The 21470-nt window shown below is 39.3% G+C and overlaps 3 protein-coding genes and 1 long non-coding RNA gene across 7 annotated transcripts; 2 read left to right on the plus strand and 2 right to left on the minus strand.

Annotated features, from left to right (window-relative positions):
- Positions 1-421: 421 nt before the first annotated feature.
- On the plus strand, positions 422-2101 carry LOC119554698 (syntaxin-17). The gene is made up of 3 exons (XM_037865701.1): positions 422-837; positions 898-1144; positions 1203-2101. The coding sequence occupies exons 1-3, from the start codon at positions 769-771 to the stop codon at positions 1793-1795; spliced, it is 909 nt and encodes a 302-aa protein (XP_037721629.1). The 5' UTR covers positions 422-768; the 3' UTR covers positions 1796-2101.
- A 20-nt stretch (positions 2102-2121) lies between these two features.
- Positions 2122-2980, minus strand: LOC119554699 (protein LLP homolog). The gene is made up of 2 exons (XM_037865702.1): positions 2687-2980; positions 2122-2513 (listed from the first exon to the last, which is right to left on the minus strand). The coding sequence occupies exons 1-2, from the start codon at positions 2870-2872 to the stop codon at positions 2259-2261; spliced, it is 441 nt and encodes a 146-aa protein (XP_037721630.1). The 5' UTR covers positions 2873-2980; the 3' UTR covers positions 2122-2258.
- Positions 2981-4499: 1519 nt separating this feature from the next.
- Positions 4500-20535, plus strand: LOC119552727. Of its 4 annotated transcripts, none has more exons than XM_037862480.1 (5): positions 4500-4693; positions 16970-17636; positions 18279-18771; positions 18940-19171; positions 19846-20535. In XM_037862480.1, exons 2-5 carry the CDS (start codon positions 17267-17269, stop codon positions 20008-20010), a joined length of 1260 nt encoding a protein of 419 aa, XP_037718408.1. In that variant the 5' UTR covers positions 4500-4693; positions 16970-17266; the 3' UTR covers positions 20011-20535. The 4 variants fall into 4 exon arrangements, with proteins under 4 accessions (XP_037718408.1, XP_037718407.1, XP_037718406.1 ...); XM_037862479.1 differs by lacking the exon at positions 4500-4693 and adding an exon at positions 13168-13302; XM_037862478.1 differs by lacking the exon at positions 4500-4693 and adding an exon at positions 13532-13692.
- LOC119552728 lies at positions 9136-11668 on the minus strand. The gene is made up of 3 exons (XR_005219727.1): positions 11499-11668; positions 10682-11312; positions 9136-10600 (listed from the first exon to the last, which is right to left on the minus strand). It is a non-coding gene; the product is annotated as an uncharacterized LOC119552728 (long non-coding RNA).
- Positions 20536-21470: the final 935 nt, after the last annotated feature.

Raw genomic sequence — 21470 nt, forward strand, 5'->3', positions numbered from 1 at the left:
CTAGGAAATCTATTGGTCTATATGAAATATTAAAAAATTAAATAAATATTGAAATCTAGGAAAATTAAAAATTAAATGTCGAATATTAAGACAAATACGGGAAGGAGGTTTTGGTCACCAATTACAAAGTATATTCCTCCTTCATTTTCAATAATTAAATGTTCCAAAATTAAAGGTAAACAGATTCAAGATTACTAATGAATTTGTCCATTAGTCCAAAGAGATATGTATTTTTCAAAATTGTTTTAAAGAATTTAACCCCTATAATTATGAGCCCACTGCTGTTATTATTTTGACCGCAGGTGTAAATTTACATTAGCGAAGTCCCCCTTTTAGCCGAGCTTCCCACCTAACTCCCTATCGAAGATAATCGATAGTCATTAAACATCGACAATTGACATATTTCCCGAAAGATCGACCAGCTTCCATCGCCAACAGTCAATAACAAACAAATAATTGGACTGCACAATAGAATATAATCAGTGCAAAAATAGGGGACGGGGCCAGAATGATTGGAAACCAGTCACCGTAGTGTCAACAACCACAAGCCAACATTACACACCATCTGGTTAATTCCAAGTACAGGCAGTGACGTCACTGACAAAGAAATACCAAAACTGCGCAGAAAACAAGGGAAATCTGTTTAGGCAAGGTCCATTGGAAAAGGGGGCGGGGAGCTATAGAAACTGATCCCCCAGATTTCACTTTAACCACAATTAAAACTGATTAAAAATCGAAGCGGAGCGAGTGCAAAGTATTCAGTTCACAATGACTCGCGATGAGAAGCTGCCGCTCAAGCAAGCGGAGGTATCCATACAAAGGTTTCAAGATATGGCGGTAAGATATATCCCATCTCTTAAGATATATTTAGCACTACTTTCCCTTAACCCCCCACAGGTTCCCCACCATCTGAGCCTTTTGAAGAACCATCGCAGCAATATCGAGAAAAGTCTGGCCCTTGGGGACTGGCAAAAAATCAAAAAAGAGGAACTCAATGCCTTGAGGGTCATCAAGCAGATAAAGAACCTCCTCCTGGAGATGGATTCACTACGCGAAAAAGTGCGGGAGGAGGATCTGGAACGCTTTGATGACCTTATGCGACCTGGCAGGGAAAATGCCTTCGCTGGCATGAAGGAATTCGCAGGTCAGTTTGGCTTATCTCCACAAAATACTATATATATTAACATATTTACTCATTTTAGAACTGCAACTCAAGTCGCCCACCTTCACTTTGGGTTCCCAGTACGACGAGGACCTGGACAATCAACAACCCCAGGAAGTGGACATGAACAATCTACCTGCCCACCGGCACATGCCGCAACTGCAGCTCAATTTCCAGCTGGAGGAGCACCAACTGGCCCAACGACAAGCCTGTCTGGATCAGATGGAGAACCTGCAAAGAGAGATCTACGATCTGCACGGAATGTTCCATGGCATGCGGCAACTGACTGCAGAGCAGTCGGTGGCAGTGGAGAAGATCGCGGACAATGCGGAGGAAGCACTGGAGAATGTGCAGCAAGGCGAGTTGAATCTGCGCCGGGCACTCACCTACAAGAAGGCCATGTATCCCGTAGTGGGAGCTCTTCTAGGCACCTGCGTGGGAGGACCCATTGGACTGGTGGCAGGCATCAAAGCTGGCGGATTGGCGGCCGTGGGATGTGGCATCCTGGGCTTTACGGGTGGCTCCGTTCTGAAGGCCAATCCCAATGTAATGCATGGCAATATCGAGGAGGAACAGGCGGAGGTGGATAGCGAATCGACCGAGAGACTGGAGCTCAAAGAGAAGCCGGAATGACCCGCTGGAGGAAGTGCTAGGACCACATCAACGGCCCTGGCCAACACGCACATTTGGTCGGCGAATACGCGGCATTTGGAGGCGGCCACCAGTGGAGTGATCAGCAGTGTGCGCAGCTATTGTTCCGTGCAATAGACTTTACACCGATTTTAGTTCAATATCCCCCATTTTGTGATTATACATGTGCAGTAACAGCATCATTTTCTAGTTTAAGCGTTGGATATTTGTTGTTCACATGACACCGCAACTGTGCGTAGATCTTAAGGCTTTAATATGCAATAATAACTCGTAGCTTTATCAACTGAAGAAAGGTTTTGTTTGGCATGTCTTGTTAAGACTTTAATATGCAATATAAACTCTTAGCTATAACATCTTTGTAGAAATAGGCTACAAAATCTCCTAAACTAAGCGAGGACTTACAAACTAAGTTAAGATACCGGATGGGTAACCCACTGCCCCAGATTTAAAGGGGTACATTAACCGTGGTCCATGCCTGTTTGAAGTTCTTCTTCTGGGAGTGCTGCTTCTTCCTTAGACGCTTGGCGGTCTTCTTCTTCTTGAACCACGCAGGATAATTGCCGTACTGATCCTTGAGGGTCTTGCTGTTGAAAACGTGCTCCACACCAGTGTTTTCATTGGTCACCTTCACCTTTTCGCCCTGCTCCAGACTTTCCTGGTGCTCGTAGATCAGTTCCTGCTCCTCCTTGGATTTGGCCTCCTGTATAAAAAGATATAAAGAATTTTTAAGAAGGGAGTATTAAGAGAAAGAGGTGTGCGATGAAGATCACTTATATACCTGTGTATTTAAGGTAGAATCTACCAAAAATATCAGTACAGTTGTATAATGCGACACAGGTAGCAGAATACTTTCGAATACTTCAAATAACTCACCCTCTTGATCTCCTTTGAGGTCTTAACTTCGACCACATCGCTAATGTCTTTCATGATCTCGTTTCCATCGGCATCCAGCAGTCCCAGAGTTTTCTTCAGGCGAATCAGCTCCTTAGCCTCATATCGCGCCTTCTTTATCTTATTCATTTCATCGCGGCGTTTTCGGGAGCGATTGTTTCTGCCCATTTTGCTGGTCGGATATTAATAATACCCAAAAACAGCAAATATATTAGGAAATTGCGTTCAATTTGTAAAAACGTAAACACGTGCGTTCTAGACAGATGAAATATACCGTCCGGCTCTTGGAAATATACTAGTTATTCCAATTTATATTCAAAGACAAAAATATCCCAAGCGGTCACACTGAAATGTCAGGTGGATGTCTCCGCTATGCTAGGAGGGTGTATTCGCTAACGGTCACTGTTAGTTTTTAAAAAATACGTTTTTTAAACGCTAACATTTTTCTTTCGATTTTAGTTTGCAAGACAATACAAAATATAATTGTTCCTTTTTGGCTTACAAATTTTTAACTGGCTTAAATGCTTACCCAAATCTCACTAAACTCATAACCAATTTGTAAATAAACTTATAATGGTTTCTATAAACGTATAAGCATTTTAAGGCTAATAAAAATATTTATTACTAAATCATAAGTTTTATGACCTTTTCTTACAAGTATATATATTTACAATTGTCTTACAATAATTGTCTTAAAACCACAAATTAAGCTTTGGTGGTTTTCTTCCATTTCCTTTTTCTCGCCCCCGTCTCCATCCACCCTCCTCATATTTATCTATTCCCCTCTTTATTTATTTACCCATTCTCTCATTCTCATTCTCTTTCTGCTCTCAGCTCAGAATGCAATGTGATTTTTGTATACAAACAAAATCAGCTGCTGAAGAGAGAAAATGAGAGGCTTGCCAAATACGAAAAAATATAAAATCAATTGGATGGTTTTTAAAAATGACTATTAGATACTCTTTATTTTAATTTGAATTAAATAAATTATAGATTTATACAAACGGAAAACCAACCAATCCTAAATTTAGAATAAAGTCAGTGAGAAAGGTGCTTAAAAGTATGGAGCGAAAAAATTAGTTTTAAATTGGTAGGATTTTCAGGCGAACATCCTTTCTTAAACCTCTTTGAAATAATATTAAGATTTTATTAAAAAGGTTCAAATTACCAATTTGTTGTATCTTGGAGAAAATGCTTAACCCTTCAAGACAATTATTAAAAACTTGTATAATATTCTTTGCACAGGAATATGAAATATTTTCTTAACTTTAAAAATATTTAATAAATATAAATAATATGAATAGTTTTTTGTAATAAACTGTAGCGGGTTAAGATTACTAGTTTTATTTTAAACGTTTCTTATTATTCCAGAAAACACAATTCGGGAAGAAATCATATTTTAATGTCCCAAAAAGTATGCAACCTTAAAATCGAATATTAAAATTTCAAGGATAATGCGTTCTTATATGCTGAACATAACAATACCCATTATATATTGTTCATTTTAAAATATTCCTTCTTTTGTTGCATTGTTGGGGTGCTCTGAGTTTCGATAGGGTATCTGGAAAGACCTCTCTTGCACATGCGCAGCAGCGGAAACCGAGGCAGAGAAGCAGAAACAGGGTAAGTGTGTCGGGCTCAGCTGAGACCCACCAATACCACAGCAGCCCAACCAATACCACCTCAGGATGGAGACACACACACACCGACAACCAGCTTTGTTGGCCAGTTTGTAAACCTTTTGCCATCATTCGCTCGTCAGTCGTTGTTGCTAGCATACGTCACGGAGTTCCTGCAGCGCTGCTAACCGCACTTCTCACCCCCTCTCAGTTCTTTAAAAAAACGGAAGTAATCAGCACAAAATAAAAAACAATTAAAAACATTTTGAAAACTGTGTGAAAAGCCTTGTTGGTGCATAATATTGCAGAGAATTGAAATCAGAGGAGGGGAGATTCCGCAATCGATCGATCAATAAACTCCGGGCAGCAAGTAAGTGCAGTTTTAACCCCCAAAAAGAAGCTTAAGCGGAAGTCCTCCTCCAAGGAAAGGACACTTACACTCACCCAAATATGTGTACACATTCTGGGATATGTTTCTCAAAGTTTAGAGCTGCAAGTCGATTTACATGTACACACATCTCAAGTGCAGCCAAGCGATACATACACAAAAAAAATGCACAAAACAAAAAAGCAGGAAAAAAAAGGTTCTGATTGCACCTTCGCATCCAAAGAGTTCACACTTTTGCGACTGTGTGCGAGTTTTCCTTGGTTTTTGGTCAGGCCAACAAACAGTTTTCCTTCTCCAAGCACACACAATTTTCCCCCAAATCGTATTCGCCTGGAAATCGGCCGAGTTTCTTGTTAAGGGGATTTCCATTCTGGGCATCTAATAGCCATAAATTTGACTTGCATCACGTTTTCAGCATTTGTAGCGATCGTTATCAGAACCGTGCCACATCTCAGATCTCTGGCATTTCCCAGCTGAGGGCACTGCAAAAAATCGGTGTGAATTATCTAAAATTAAAGGGATTCCAATGGAAAAATCAATAGACGGAAGTTTTAGGTTTAGTTTTCTTTTCGTTGGATAGTTATTTCTATATTTCCACAACTATTGATCAAATTTTTAAAAAATATATGATGATATACCACATTTTAAAGGTACAACAATTTGTTATATTATTTTGATTTTTGAAAATATCCTTTTTAATCTTAATTTTTAAAAGGGTAAGTCTACATTCTACAATAGCTTTTATCGCAAGTTAGGAGTTCTCTCAATACTTATCAGTTTTCCCTTGGATTATAATTTAAATTTATATTTTAAAGCCCTAATTTCCACTTAGTCATACCCATGTTTGGTGCCTTTTCTCTGCGTGTTCAGGCTCATTTAGCCACTGCACTTTGCCCCACGATCGAGTTTTATTTTGTGTAATCATTATGACTATGTGTTCATGGAGTGTCATCTGGTGATGCCAAGTGCAATGAATGTTTCGCTGATTAACATCTTAATTAGCCTTGCAATTATTTCCTCAACTACGGCTGAGCATTTCAATGGCCAAAAATCGTTGGATGCCTGCCAGCATTTGCTCAGATGTTGAGATTCGTCCAAAGACAAACGAAAATGGGGAGCGTTTTGAAGAGAAACCTTTGCCACTCCACGACCACAAATGCAGGCCCGAAAACCCAAGTGAATCATGCGGCAAATGTGCAGAACAGGTCTTGCAGTTGCCATTGTCCATTGTCCGTTTTTCGAGCTGAAGAACTGAAAAACCGAAGAACCGAAGTACTGAAGGTGCTGGATCGAAACGGAGGGGTAGGGGCCCAAAACGAAGGGGCCGAACCGTCCCGGATGATAAATCAAGTCTGGCCAGTTGTTTGTCTGTGGCAACGAAAGAAAAATTGAAAAACAAAAGCCACAGACAACAACATAAACAGCGAACAGCTGATGATGCTGCAAACTCCACTAAATGTGTATCTGCCAGATATAGTAAGTCGGATGCCCCGATCGCGGCCAACAAATCTGGTCGCCTTAATTGGCCAAAAGGGTAACCGTAGTCACAGAAAGTCCAACTAATGCACGGGGAAAAAATGTTTATTATTTAAAGCTAACTGAATAAAATATGTAGGTAAAATATAACTGGTAATATATTATATTAACTTTTAAGCCTTAACAAATGGGAGTTAAATTCTTACTTAACAAGAAAGGAAGTTAGCTTCGGCAAGCCGAAGCTTATATACCCTTGCAGCTATAATTATTAAATTTAAAAACACAAAAAATGATATTCCCAATAGTATAAGATAATATGTCAAAAAACACCGAAGCTATAATTTGTTTCATATTATTTTCCTACCAATTTTCCGATCGTTCCTATGGCAGCTATATGATATAGTCGTCCGATTTTGATAAAATTAAATTCGAAATTCAGAACTAATTAAAAAATGTTATTTCCAAGCGTTGGAGGTTATATGTTGAAAAACACTGAAGCTATAATTTGTTTCATATTATTTTTCCAAAAATTTTCCGATCGTTCCTATGGCAGCTGTATGATATAGTCGTCCGATTTCGATAAAATTTAATTCAAAATTCAAAACTAATTAAAAAATGTTATTTCCAAGCTTAGGTTAGGTTATATGCTAAAAAACACCAAAGATATAATTTTTTTCAATTTTTTGTCCGATTATTCCTATGGGAGCTATAAGATATAGTTGTCCGATCCGGCTGTTTCCGACTTATATACTACCTGCAAAAGATATAAGACTTTTGGGAAAGTTTCAGCCCGATAGCTTTAAAACTGAGAGACTAGTTTGCGTAGAAACGGACGGGCAGACGGACAGACGGACAGACGGACAGACGGACATGGCTAGATCGACTCGTCTAGTCATGCTGGTCAAGAATATATATACTTTATGGGGTCGGAAACGTCTCCTTCACTGCGTTGCAAACTTCTGACTGAAATCAATATACCCTCTGCAAGGGTATAAAAATAGAGGAACCATAATGTTAATGGTTGAAGTCATTGGTTTTTGAGAAGTTAAAAAATCGAAAATCAGAAAAACCAATACAATTATTTTTAAAAAATTAATATGAGAGCACATTCTAGATCCATCTATTTATTTATTTATTTTTTCAGTGTTTCTTTTTTTAAAATCTAGATATCGACCCATTTCGACGATTTTTTTTCGCCCTGTACCAATTTCAATTCCTTTGTGTGCTATTTTTGAACTAGTCTTAACCTTTTAAGGCGCTGACCACCTTTAAGGAGCTTTTCCCGCGGCCAAGCCGATCTGAGTAGGGAATGAAGGCAATTAAGTCATCGTTAGACGGCATTAGCGGGTTTAATTAGAACCACTGGCTGCCTACTGACGCGGCACTTTGTCACCGTCCCGAGGGTCGTCGTCAGGCGGCGTCTCAACCCATCGGGTTCAGATACAAAAACCCAGCTATCAGGTAACAAAAGTAGGCAGCTGTTGGCTAAACCCAAAATGGCACGCATTGCCGACGGGCCTCTGTGGACTGGACCCTACTTCTCTCCACGGGACCACCGATGATAGTGCCCGACTATAATTAGAAAGTTAGTCAGCCGACTTGCTGTAACTGTAATCACGCATGTTTATCCGAAAGAAATCCAAACAAAATACCAAACAATCAACACTTGATGTTCTTGTCTCGGTTTTGGGTTACTGTTTTTTGGGTTCCTGGCAGGTCCTCTGATTTATGGCAGCGAGGAAAGTGAAATTTTTTGGTATGAGAAAAACCTGTTTGCCATTTTACTCAGGACACAAGAAGAAAAGAAAGACAAAGGCAAAGACCAAAGTCAAGTTCAAGTTGTATAGTAATTTCGAGTTATGTAAGACGTTTTTTCATCCGAGGTTCTTGACTGCACATCAAAATGTCAAAAATTATGTCATAATTCTGAAATGAACGCAGCTGCAGCGTGGATTATACATATAGGGGAGGGAATTTCGGAGGGCTGGGGTATACGGGGTGGTTCCAAGTTCCAGGTGGTAGGACGTAGGCCCAGTAACGCTGCACACTGCGCAGTTCCTCCCAAATCCCTTCCCCCGTTTCCATTGGGGGTTGCTGACGTGTTCATTTTCCACTGGCGCTGATTTGCAGCTATGGGCCTTTCATCGATTTGCAGCTTAACCGCTTTTAAGGGGGGAATACCTAGGGGTCTCTCAAATAGGCACCCGCATAAAGCCCCAAAAATAGCAAAGGTGACCCCCAAAAAGACTGCGGAACGGGAGGCTGCGAAAAAGTTTTTCTGGGCCTATATTTCCCTAAATGCGGAAGTCGTTACTCTGTATATATATATAGGGGATATACCATATATATATACACGCACATAATTGCAGCCAGAGAGTGAACCAAAACAGTCGATAGGGCCCGTCGTGAAGGTTGCTAGGTAATCATCATCGGGGAAAATGCCCTCGACTGCGCAGGTCAAACAAATTTGTTTGTAAACAAAATCGGACTGAGAGAGTAGAGAGATTTTCCTGCACTGAAAGTAGGGGAAAAGCCAGTAAGAGTTACAGTAACCAACTGCGGTCGAAACTATTTTAAGCCCAGCGGGGGGTGTCGGGTCTTCGGTCGATTTATATTTACCCATAAATCTCCCCTTTAATTGGCGACGTTCAAACACAATTGCGGCGCTTAAATTGAGGCACTTTTGAGTGCTATATTTACGCCTGACGGCTATGGAAATTTATTCCACAATGGTGTCAAAAATTAATTTCATTATAAAGAAAAGGAATTCAATAGGGGGTAAATAAGGATACAAAGGGGTAGGAAAAATAAAGAGCAGCATCATCAATCTGCATTGGGTTTTTATAAGCGGAACAATATCTTCAGAACTCAAAGTAATTATATCATACGGTTTATAACACTGTATTTTTATAAATAGCAAGCGAAAATTAATTATTTAGGTAGTTTAAGTACTTCGTAAAAATAATAGTGCATACATTCGGGCACCACATTGGCAGATTTTAAATCTCCGAAGTTAGATAGAATATATATTATATAATAATAATATTATTATATATTTTCTTAGTGTATTACTCTTTTTACAATTGCACACGTGTTAGAAGCCATATTATTTAATTACGACTCTCGGCTATATTTAAAGTCATCATGATGGTATTGAGTCTAGTCATTTCCGAGTCACCAGTTGAGCGTCTGATGTAATCCGCCAGAAGGGCGCGCAAATCTATTGACTGCCGTAATATTAGATAGATTGATTGATTGTTTTCCCATAGACGGGGGCCATAGACGCCGATGACCCAGAATTCTATATACGACAGCTGGACCTGGAACTGATACTGATAAACAAAGTGATAAAAAATATGCGTCGTGCCCAGGGGATTTGCCTTTGCCTAAGAAGAGACACATTGAGTAAACTCAACTGCGTCTCACGTACTAATTGAAATTACGCGTTATAAAACATCCATTTATATATATACATATATAATAAAAAGCACATCTAAATGCCATTAATATGTACAGCCAAAGTGCAGCAAGGTACGCGAACTTGAAATTCTATATGTACCCATACGTGGAGGCAGGGAACCTGCAATCCCACATTTATCATCGATCGTTTGATAAGCAGGCACCACACAATGAACCTCGATACTCAGAGGTACTGGTACAGTGGAACCTCACAAGTGTCTCTTTGTTTTGAGGGCGATGTGTGCGTGTGTGCCTCTGTGACATCAAAGAAGCGTTTGCGTCATTTTTCGAGGAGCTTTGCTGGGGGTCTTTTTGGGCTTGGCAGATCTGGCTGTTAGTATACATATAAACCATTCAAATGATAATGAAATTTTAAAGAAATAATTGAATATATTTTAATAATGCTTTTTAAAATGTTATTAATTTTTGGAAAACCCTGACCCATTTTTTGAGAATTTATAAAAATATTTGTATTGAAACAAATTATTTTTAAGGGAAACATTAACGTCATCACAAAACGTCAAGTATCTCATAAGCAACCCATGATCATATTGTTCCACCGCATATGGTATCCATTACAATGCCTCTAAAATTCCACTTACTGCAGCTAAAAAGCATTCATATGCATGGAAGCATAAGCAATTCCACAAATGCTTGTCCATCCAAATGAAAACATAAAACGAGTACAAAGTTGCTTCACTTGATGTCGCATTTAGCTTCTGTCGATGCGTTGGCGTCCGTCATTTGGCTCTGTGTCATAGCGATTCGATGTCCCGAACTGCGCAGTATCTCCAAGCTATGCTTATAGAGGGGGTTATTCAGAGGGTGGGTGGGTCCGAGCTGGCGGAGTTTGTGCGCAATAACCCAGAAAGAAATGCTCGGAACAGTGGGGTTCACTTAGGATTGGCCATGGTTCAGTCCACTCCCTTTGATGCTGGCCGCTTTTCCAGTTTTCTGGTTGTTTGCATGTAAAAACGCCAACGTTTGTTGTAATCATTTTGAGACAGAAGATGTGGCAGCTAGCATAAACATTACCCGATTAGATAAACGAAGCAGCAGAGACCCAGCATTTCACTGGGGCTTGTTTATTTGAGTTTAAAGTGCTGTCGGGCCCAAATAGTTTTCTATTTTGTTATTGTTTTCTATTTCGTTGGCATCTTCTTGATGACGCCAATATTGTTTACCTCTACACAAAAGTAGGGGAATTTTGTTTTCTTTATCATGTTTTTTAAACTTTTTTTCCCAGCGTAAACAAAACGCGTGCAGACTGAGATTAATTATAAAAACTTAGGGTTGGCCAATGGTGCGGTATGGTAGAGATCGCAAGATTTCATGTGGGTATAGTGGCCATAAACACACATAAATTTTCCTATATATTTGAATATGTATACCTGGCTATATCCGGAGATCTTTTTGCTGCTTTTTGGCACCTGTGTGCGCTTCGCTACTTTCGCAGTCGCTATTTTGTAGCCGTGAGCCACTTTCCTCTCAGCAAAAGCTACAACTTGTCGCCGTCAGCTGTTGCATGATAAAATATCTAAAAATATATGGAAAACCACAACAAAATTGTGTGCTAATGGCTAAACAACCTTGAACCTGGCCGAGAGGTTGTGCTTTTGCCAGAAATATGTATCAATACTTGCAATTGTGTGTTATTGCCCATTATCTAAAACGAAATGAAATTATTTAATGGGTGGCGCACGGGAATCAATTTTTGGGGAGTTCAAAAGTAGCGGTCTTAAATAAATAAAAAAATTCAAATTCCATAAATAGCTGTTGCTCGAATACATTAAGTAAAAATAATGGAAATAATAGGGCCTGTAAAAATCCATCATTAAATCCGTGAGCTTACCATAGAGTGTATAAAACCACACATATCCGCACAAGCAGTCGCCAACTTTTAATGATTTTAAATGAGCTCATTCTCTTTATCTTATATAGTATTCTATATCCGAACAGGCAGTAGCCGACACTTGATGATTATTGTTTGAATTGATTTCGAATTGCATAATGCGATGATTGGCAAGCTGGCAACGAAACGAAGTCTGAACCTATTTGAATGCCTCGGGTATTCTCTGTTTTAGCTGGGGATGACAGTTCGCAAATAGTTCTCAGCATTTCATTTGCATTTTTATGCGTTGCGACTGTCCGAGAACTTATTGCTTGGCTGCCTCTGCCTCAGCCGTGACTCGGCATTAAACATCTGAAATTATTAAGCAGAGAAACTGTATTTCAGCGTGAACTTTGGAGCTGCCAGCTGCCAACTACTTTGCCACTGCGAGAATCCCACACCCATGCACTTGAAAAAAATATTTTCTTCTTACTAACGTTGTTTTAATCATCTAAACATAGGTCACCAATCCTTATCAACCATATTGTTAAATAATATTTACTCAATTTGTGGCCTTGAAAAAGAGGTAAAGATTATATAATCAGAGATTACTAAATAGGGCTTTTGCTATCATTTTGTTCAGAAAATAGGTTGCCGATATGAAGGCTTATCATGTTCATACAGACATATATGGCCCAAAGGCTTTTTTCAAAAAATTTCCAAATTCTTAATCGGATTTTTCCGAACACAAATATAAGAATTAAGGCCCAAACTCATTTTTCTCCTACATTGAAAAAAAAGACCATAAATTCCAAATTATTTTGTATTGTATATAAAAACACAGTTCTAAGAAATAACATTCAAAACTTTACGTATTTTGGGTGATTAACACAACTGAGTAGTAGTAATTGAGTAGTAAGAAATTATTAAAATTTAATAAAAGTTCAAATTAACTGGCAGTAAAATGTGAAACTTCAAACTTAAGTCTTTTTAAAAAAAACAAGAGAAGTTTAGCTATTTTCATATGTATCTTATCATAATAATAATTTTCCCTATTAAGTATTTTAAAATTCCTTTTACTTACAAGAGAAGTTTAGCTATTTTAATTTGTATCTTATAAACTCAATATTGTTCACCACTCTGTTTTTTCAAAATTCCTTTTATTTCTTGAAGTGTACCCCCTGTTTCCCAGCCCTCCTTTCACCCCCCTGGGCAGCTTAGTCACTCGGGCAGGCCGTGGCCAGTTGGCAGCGAAGAGCCACTTGGTCTGGCGATAGAAAAGTATCTAGCAGATACAGCTTGGTGGGCGGAAGAGGGGCGGCATGGGGGGCGGGAAAGTGTGTCAATGCGCAAACGTCAGAGCAGCTGATCGGAGAGCGAAAACGTTAGTAATACTGGGTAGTATATGGCGTATATAGAGAGGGAGAGCCCCACATAGATCGCTTTGTTGGTAAACAAAAATCACGAACTACACGTATGATCGGGGGCTCTCTTTTTTAGCGCTGCCCAGCTGGTTGGAGCATAATTTTGGCGCTTTAGCTTTTGTTGACGGCGATCGTGGCTTTTTGCGTTTTAAAAAAATACATAATTATGGGCTTAGATACGCTCGCATGTGTTGCTCTCTGTTGTTCCGCTCTCTCTCTCTCTCTCCCTGTGTAAAAAACTGAGAATACCCAGAGATACTCAGATACTGAGATACTTTTTCAGCGTTTACAACGATCGCTGCCTGGCATTCGCCTTTGATATTTGAAAGCAGACGCAACACAGCAGCAGCACCGCAAATCGAGTGCAGCAGAAGAAAAGTGAAAATCCCCGAAGAGATTAGGTAAATAAACCCAAGAAGTGTGAACAGTGAGATAAACAGTCGAAAAATAATAATAGAGTAAAAACTGCAGCAGCAGAAACAAAACCAAACAAAAAATACAAATACACACTCTAAAAGATACACAGGTACGAACACACTCGGATTCAGATACAGGTACTCGCAGATACACATACTCGGCGATACTATAGCTTTTGTTCTTGCGCCCGCTTTTGAAATTCAAATGCGCTTCCGTCGATTCAGTTGGCAAACGAGTGTCGACTAGGCTGTACCGTCTGCAGTGGCATCCGCATCCATATCCATACATCCGTATACCCGTATTTGTGGCTTGAGTTTACGTGATTTTAGTGTGTGTTTTCTTTGTGCAGTTCTCTAGTTTTCCACATCCATAAGGTGAGCATCTCATCAATATACGATATACGGATACTATATAGTTCCAATTGTTCTGCCAGTTAGTGCCTATAATTGGCAGAATTCAGGCACTGCCCAAGGTCGCCACTGACGTCATTTGGCTAGCTTGCATAATTCCGCATTATGCCATAAAGAGAACAATTCTATACCCCGAGTGTTGTTTTGTTTTCCCTAAAAAAGCGGATAATAATAAGTAACAAGCAAAAAACACGAAATTCCTTCAAAACAAAGGAACTTTTGCACTTTGACTCGGTTGAGAGCTTTAAGCTAATCAGATACGGTTTGACTGATATGAATATATGCCCACATATAGATATCACTCTGTATGTGTTTTTAATATAGATTGGCTATTGGTTTGCACTCGAGCAGAAAGCTTTAGATATGGTTCTTTGTTTGAAATACTTGTGAAAGTACAAATAAATTCGATAGAGATGTTTGGACTTTATGGTCCAGATATTCCAGTTTCAGTTCTGTAAAGTCCCCCTTTTTTCCACTCCATGATCACTGCAGCTGTCAGCTCAACTAAATTAGTTCAAGTTCATTAGCCCAGCCCCATTCCAGAGGCCCCCCATCTGGCAGTATCCCCACTATCTGCTAACTATATAGTACAATCAATGGAACAAAGCTTGAACTTTCGACTGTCGGCTCGTTTGCTGCACACGCCAGACTCTGCGCTCTAGTCGAACCTAGACTATATAGTAAACAATAGTATAATGGTATACAAATAGAAATTATTAGCATAGTTGACGCTGTCTGGCGAATTCGTCTGGGGTGCGGCTTATCGGACCCCAAATGAGTTGGCAAAAACGTTATGTTGTTATTCGGTGCTGATAAACAGCCAAACCTATGCCATCATTCGCGAAGTTTGTTGACTCGATAGCAAACAATGCCAAAAACGATTTCCTCAATATCTAGTCTAGACTTATATAACCAATTAGCGATCAAGGCCGCGGCCAAAGGAAAATAAACAAAATTCTGAGCTAAAATAAGAGCTATGATATGCTATCTAAACGATGCAGCCTGCCTAGAATATATAATGTAGTCGAGAATATATAATGTAGCTGCAGATTCCAAGGTCACATTTATTTGGCTGCAGATGGGACAAAAGTGAAATTGAATTTACTGCAGCCCAAACAAAATAGGCTATACTTTCTGGGGTCCATGACCATTCATTCTGGGGGGTTATCAAGGGTGCTGTAAGCTGTCGGCCATAAAAGTAAGAGCCCTCGATCGGTTGCCCCCTACGTGTTTATTTATAAAATGCCTGCGCGGCAATCTCTGTTGTGCAATGCAAAATGTATTTCGACTGCAAAATATTTTGCCTCTATTTTCGGTTAGAAATGCATTCGTATGTATCTCTTTGATGTGCAAAAATATGGCAAGGCATTTTGAGGTCAAGCTGGCGAGGGGCTCTTTGTTTATTTTATTTCTTGGCCAATTATAGTGGCAGTCCTTTCCTGCATCTTTGCTCATTTCATTACCATCTCCAGGCAATTATCAGAAATTATTTGAGCTGCCCAAGTCAATGGCCCCCCCATCAAATTTGATTGTCAAACTTTCGCTGACATTTCGACTCGGACTGCCTCATCAAACCCAATTTTCGTACGCTTTTTGTGTCTCTGCTGCCAGAGATTTCACTTTGTTAGTTTCTGTGGCTTTTCACGTTTTTGTTTTGCGGTCAAATTGCAAATTGCCCCGGCAATTGTCTCTGCAAGTCCAGCTTTAGCTCCATTTCCATTGGCTTTTCGCCTTTGAGTTTTCCGTTGCTCGTTTTTCGTTTTCCGTGCGCAGTTTGATCGACAAAAATATGCCAGTCGAGCTGCTGGCATCTTTATGACGATGCGATAATCATCCAAAAGTACTGGAAAAAATAATTTATCGAAAAGGACTGATAAAAGAAAATTTTTACATTTTTATATAATAAAAAAAGTGAGCTTATTAGTAGTAGTTTAGTATTTTTAGCAAAGGAAACACACTTTAAAAAGATGCAATCAGCTTACAATTATTTTTGTACTATTTTACTTTAAAAATCTTTTTTTCATCCTTAAATCTTTGAGGCCCCAAAAATATTTTCAAAACCAACGTTAAAGATTCTTATTCCGTTTCAAATTCAACATATATTTGGTATATTTTTTTTCAAAGTGCACCACCGATTTAGTTCAATTCATCTTTTAGATAGATATGCACGGGTATAGTTTGAGTAGACATTTTCCTATTGTCATGACGTGAGCCCGATTCAAATTGCATATATGCTGTGCACACACAGTATTCAGGCAAACCACTCAACGACTGTGTGTGCCATATATAATTGCCTCGATCATAAGCTCGGCGCATGCACACCGCTGGAATTGGAATCGGAATCGGATGGGATCGGTGGGAGGGAGGTGGGCGGGGGCTATCAACTGGGAAACTTAATGGCCAGTGCAGCGATACTTCATGGCACTGGCTACTCTATTATACAGTTGTCAGCACAGTGCTACAGAAAAATCTGATTAATGTAATCATACGTAATTGGCGCCTTTGCTTAATTTGCGTTGAGAAAATTTCACTTTCGCAATCGAATTCGAAGTCCCATTTGCATTGATTTCGCTTGAGCTATATATTTTAAATAGCATCGAGGTGATGCAATAAAAAATAATTGCCATCTTCGAGTAGGAAACATCTCTTTTGTGTTTTCGAGTTCGCATTCGGATTCGCACATCCATTAAAATTGAGTTAAACAAGTGAGTTTCAGGCAAAGGCAATTAATCTAATTGTTAAGGGAAAAAAGATACATATATTAGATACTCTAATAATTTTTTAATATTGGTAGACATTAGTTTTGAAAATAAATGGGACTATTAAAAGTCAAACCTAAATCTATTAAAACGCTGCATACTACATTTGAAATTATTTTCTTTAACTTGTTTTATTTTAATAAAACAAATTTACCTAACTAGGCCTTTGAAACTCGTTAAATACCTTATGTATTCCCAGCGTAATTGTGTTTTGATTTTTTTTTAATAAGCCCAGTTACCCAAGCACTCTATCTATGCACTTAAAAAAATCCTGCTGCTCACCACTTAGCAGAGTATGCGAATTCGCAATTAAATGAAATTAAGTAGCCGCCCCATTGAACCGCGTGCGCCCACGCAAACAAGCTGCTTACTGGAAAAGAGGGGCTTTTCCGAGGGGGTGGTGATTACGCAATGCGCACACAATTTGCTAAGCTTATTTCTCACGTTTTCCCCACACTCTCTCTGTCTTTTTTCCATTCCAGCTTCTACGCTACAAAGAAAAAAGTATAAGACAAGAAAAAAAAGCGTACAAACAAGAAACAAATACAAAAAGAATTAAATAAAAGACTGAGCAACGTTCAAGCAAATCCAAGGAACAAAAACCAACAGCAACATAAGCAATCTCCCACATTTGTCTCTCTAACTGTGAAACTAGGCCCAAGAAGTCCGTGTGGAAAAGCGCAACTCTGATCTCAGCACACCCGCCAAACTAAGAAGCAATAAATAAGGAAAAGCCAGCGTCTTTCACCGCCGGATCAGCCGCATTAACCCCGTGTATAATGTTAAGCAGCCTCGCCTCGTATCTCTTTGGATCGCCAGCAACATCCGAATCCGTTAGCCAAGAAGCCAATCCCGCCCAGAACCCCAACGCGACCAACTCGAATCCCGGCCCGACCAGCGATCCCTCGGCCGGCGATGTAATTGAGGTCACCTCCTCGACGCCCTCGGTAGCGGGCAGCACTCGGGGGGCGGTACGCGCCTCCAACGGCAAGCGGGGCAAGAACAGGCGTGGCAAGCAGCAGCAGCGGATCAGCCAGCAGCAGCAGCAGCAGCGGAAGCAGCCTTCCATCACCAAGCTGCTGACGCCCTCGGGCGAGACCATCGACGAGGACTTCGACGAGGACGAATGGTATATTGTGGAGAAGGAAGGTGAGTTGGGAGACCTATCTAAGACCTATATACCAAACATAATGATTTTAAGATTTAAAGTGCAAGTTAAATTTAGTGATTTGCTATTTTTACACAGGATCTTAAAACGTATTATATTGTTTACTTTCTAACTTCAAGTACCCATTATAAATAGTCTGTCTATATAGAGCTTTAAGTAAGGTTTCATAAACCAAACTCTATTTTGATCTAAAATAATTTTAATTTATATTCATAAATTATATTTAAATTAAACCTTACTTCAAATATGTTGTCATAGCAAAGTATCAAAATATTAATCATTCGAGTATTGTGGAGAAAATGACCTTTAGGAAATGTTTTTAAATATAATCCGACATCTAATCACAATTAAAAAAAGCTCTAAAGTATAACATTATGCAAAGATTTATATAACTTAGATATCAATTTCTAAAATATCTGCTTGTTTTTAACAGGTTTTAAATAGATAAGTAGAGTATTTTCTTTTTTAAAATTGTTGTACATCTAAAACCCTATAGACTTTTCAAACAAGAGTTAAAGGCTCAAAATAAATTCAGATTTTATCCCAATAATAATTGTGAATATTTTTTTAAATGTATTTTTAAATTAGTAAAGTTACTTATACTTTCTCTATTTATTTTCCAGACGAGGAGGACGACTCCCTGCCGCGCAGCGACTCGGAGGAGGAGCTCTCCGTGGTGGAGGTGTCGCATTCGCGGGGCGGGGCCACCGCCTCCGCCGGCTCCTCGGCCGCCGGCCATGGCCCAGTGGCCTCGTCCCGCCGGCGGCAGCACCTCAACTCGCATTCCCTGTACAGCGGACCGAGGCCGCAGCAGCAGCGCAACTATCTGCAACGCTCGCGAGTCGCCCGTCCGCTGAGCATCAGCACCCTCAGCCCGCCCAGAAGTGTGCCCGCCCAGGGATCCGCGGCGGACCCTGACATCCTGAGCCAGTCGCTCTACGTGGCCTCGCCCAGCGGCAGCGATCAGGGTCAGGGTCAGGGTCAAGGTCTCGGCCAGGGTGCTAACGTGCTGATGGAGGAGTCCTGGTACGTAACACCGCCACCATGCTTCACCTCGATTGGGCCAATCAATATGGAAACATCACCATTTGAGAATCTATTGATTGAGCATCCAAGGTTGGTGATCTTTATAGTACACAATACGAGTCCAAAATCCCCCGAAAAACCCACCCCAATCCAATAAAAATACCACAATTTACAGCCAAATCGCACGCAATATACTAGTTCCCCTTATGATTTGGTGAATTTAATTTAACTAGTGGTTTCTCTTTTTTCGCATTACAGCATGTCCGTTTATCGTAGTATTAGGTCCACCCAGGAGGGCACCGAAAGTTTTGTTAATCTTGATCTCGGGGTGTCGGCGGAGGTGCCGCAGCAGCGGGAGGATCCCGAGCCGGAGGCTGAGCCGCAGGACCAGCGCCAGGCCCTCCAGGAGCAGCGCTCCCACAACGCTCGCTTCGACCGCCATGCGGCCGCCCAGCTGAAGCAGCAGACGCTGGCTCGTCAGAGCCAGAAGGTAAGGAATCCTTGCTAAGGATCGTGGGGGTATATCTTTATGGGGAAATATATTAGTAATGCGCAATGATCTTGATCAATGATTTATCTAATATAAGAAAAGTATTATTTTGTATTTCTAATATATATGATATATTTTTATATTTTCTATAAAACAAGATTATTTATTCAATTTAGGAATTTGAAGATTTAGCTATGAAGGTTGTGTATATCAATTAATTTAAGTGCAATATTTAGTGGGTTTCGGAGTCAATCAAAAATATTTTTTCCTTTCCTGAATAAAATCAATTAGTATATCTCACTACCTACAATTAATATGTTTCAATAAACAGATTTGGATATGCATCATTTTCCCTGAGATAAGAAAATATAGATTAAATTTTTGGCAATGCAAATATCCATAAATGCTAATATCACTAATTGGAATATTATTTCTTACCTACATATACGTTAAAAATTTAAATATACCAAATATAGACCAAATGGTTATTTCCTTAGCTTTGAAATTAAAATTTTATAAATAAATGTTTACCATCTACAAAAATCTGGCAGAAATAGTTAAAGGATCTTCAAAAAGAGCGCAATAATCTATTTCTAGAAAAGTTCCAGAGATTTTTTGATTTTACTAGTGTTGACTTACCCCTAATCCGAATATCCTCTTCATTTCACCCGCAGAGCAACAACATGAAGCAGCACCAGCAGCTCTGCCGCAGTGCCATCAAGCGGGCCAACAAGGTGCGCGACTTCCAGGCCAAGGCCAACCGCCCGCGCCGCTCGGAGATGCAGCACTGCAAGCTGGTCAGTGGCGCCAACAACAACCGCAGCAAGTGCTGCTACTAGGCGCGCACCACTCGCACCACCCAGCACCAACACCACCACCACCCACACGCCTCCCACGCCCAACCGCCGGAGGAGCATTACAATCATGGCAGGCGACGCGATTTTAATTAGTATTTTAACTTAGCCCCCAGATGAAACGAGGAAAACCGCAAAACAAAATGCCACAAAAATATCAAAATCTAACAGCTACAAAAAACACACACATATGTTTAATTAATTAAACTTAACAATTAATTGTGTAAAAACGAAAAACAAAAGCCACAAAAAAAATTAACTATCTGTGTAAATGCGTAGGTTTTAACGTTTGCCGTTTCAATTTCAAAACTTATATTAAAAATACCAAAAAAATGCAATAAAATTTTCAAAATGAATATGCAAAAAAACCCATAAGAAAAACACACAAGGAAAATGACAAAAAAACGTATAATATAAGCAACAGAAACGATTTTGTTAATGTAGCTAAGAAAACCATTTTATTTATTTAACAATCAAAAACACACACACACACACGATTACTTTACGGTATGTTTTGCAAAAAGTTTATGTTTATTTGAGTGAGAAATCTCTTGAAAATGATCTGTTTGAGTTTGTATGGATTTTTGTGTGTAAAGAGTATGCTTATCGACATGTAGGACGTACTGTATTGAACCCCTTGGCACCAGATAATCTTCTATTGTATGCCTGATTATGTTGAAAATGCGCGTGCGTATGTATGAAACAGAAATGTGTGAGAAAGGGGGACAAAAAAAGATAAAAACATATATATAACAGAAGAAAAAATCACAATAAAAAATGATTATGCTAAAACTTATGAAATGGATTTATTATTATGGGAGATTTGGCTTTGTGAAGGATATTTGCTTTTGGTTTATAGTAAAGTCCATACAATTATTCAAGGAACGTATGTTTTCTACAGAACTTCTTAGTTTCCCTATTTATAACATTTTTTAAGGTTCTTCAAAGAATTTAAAAGTCTGTAAAAATATCTTTAGACATTATTTTGAAAAATATTTAGGTATAAATTTATTTTAATGTGAGCCAACATTGGTAGGAAATAAGGATGAGGATAAGGTATTTTTTGATTGCAAGCTATTTAAATGTTAAAAGCCTATACAAATTTTAAGGGAAAATATATTTGGGTAATTCTTATTTTGATAAACACAGTTGTGCTTGTAAAATTATTCAAGGATATTGCTTATCTGATTCATTTGAAGACATCTTAATTAAAATACCGCAGCTTTCTATAATAGTAATGATATAAAATTGTTCAAGTATTAAGATTTTTCGTAATGTTGGTCAAAAATGGTGATTTAAGGAGCTCGTTGTCACGCTCGATGGACAAGGGCTGCCCTTGCTTGGCTATGGATTTCCAGTCATTGTCCATAGAGACGCAGTTATCCCAGGGTCAAGTGGTCGGGAGGCGGACGAGCCTTTCACAACGCTTATAGTGCCAAGTAAGT

Source organism: Drosophila subpulchrella, chromosome 3L, assembly GCF_014743375.2.
Source record: "Drosophila subpulchrella strain 33 F10 #4 breed RU33 chromosome 3L, RU_Dsub_v1.1 Primary Assembly, whole genome shotgun sequence".
Classification (NCBI taxonomy): domain Eukaryota; kingdom Metazoa; phylum Arthropoda; class Insecta; order Diptera; family Drosophilidae; genus Drosophila; species Drosophila subpulchrella.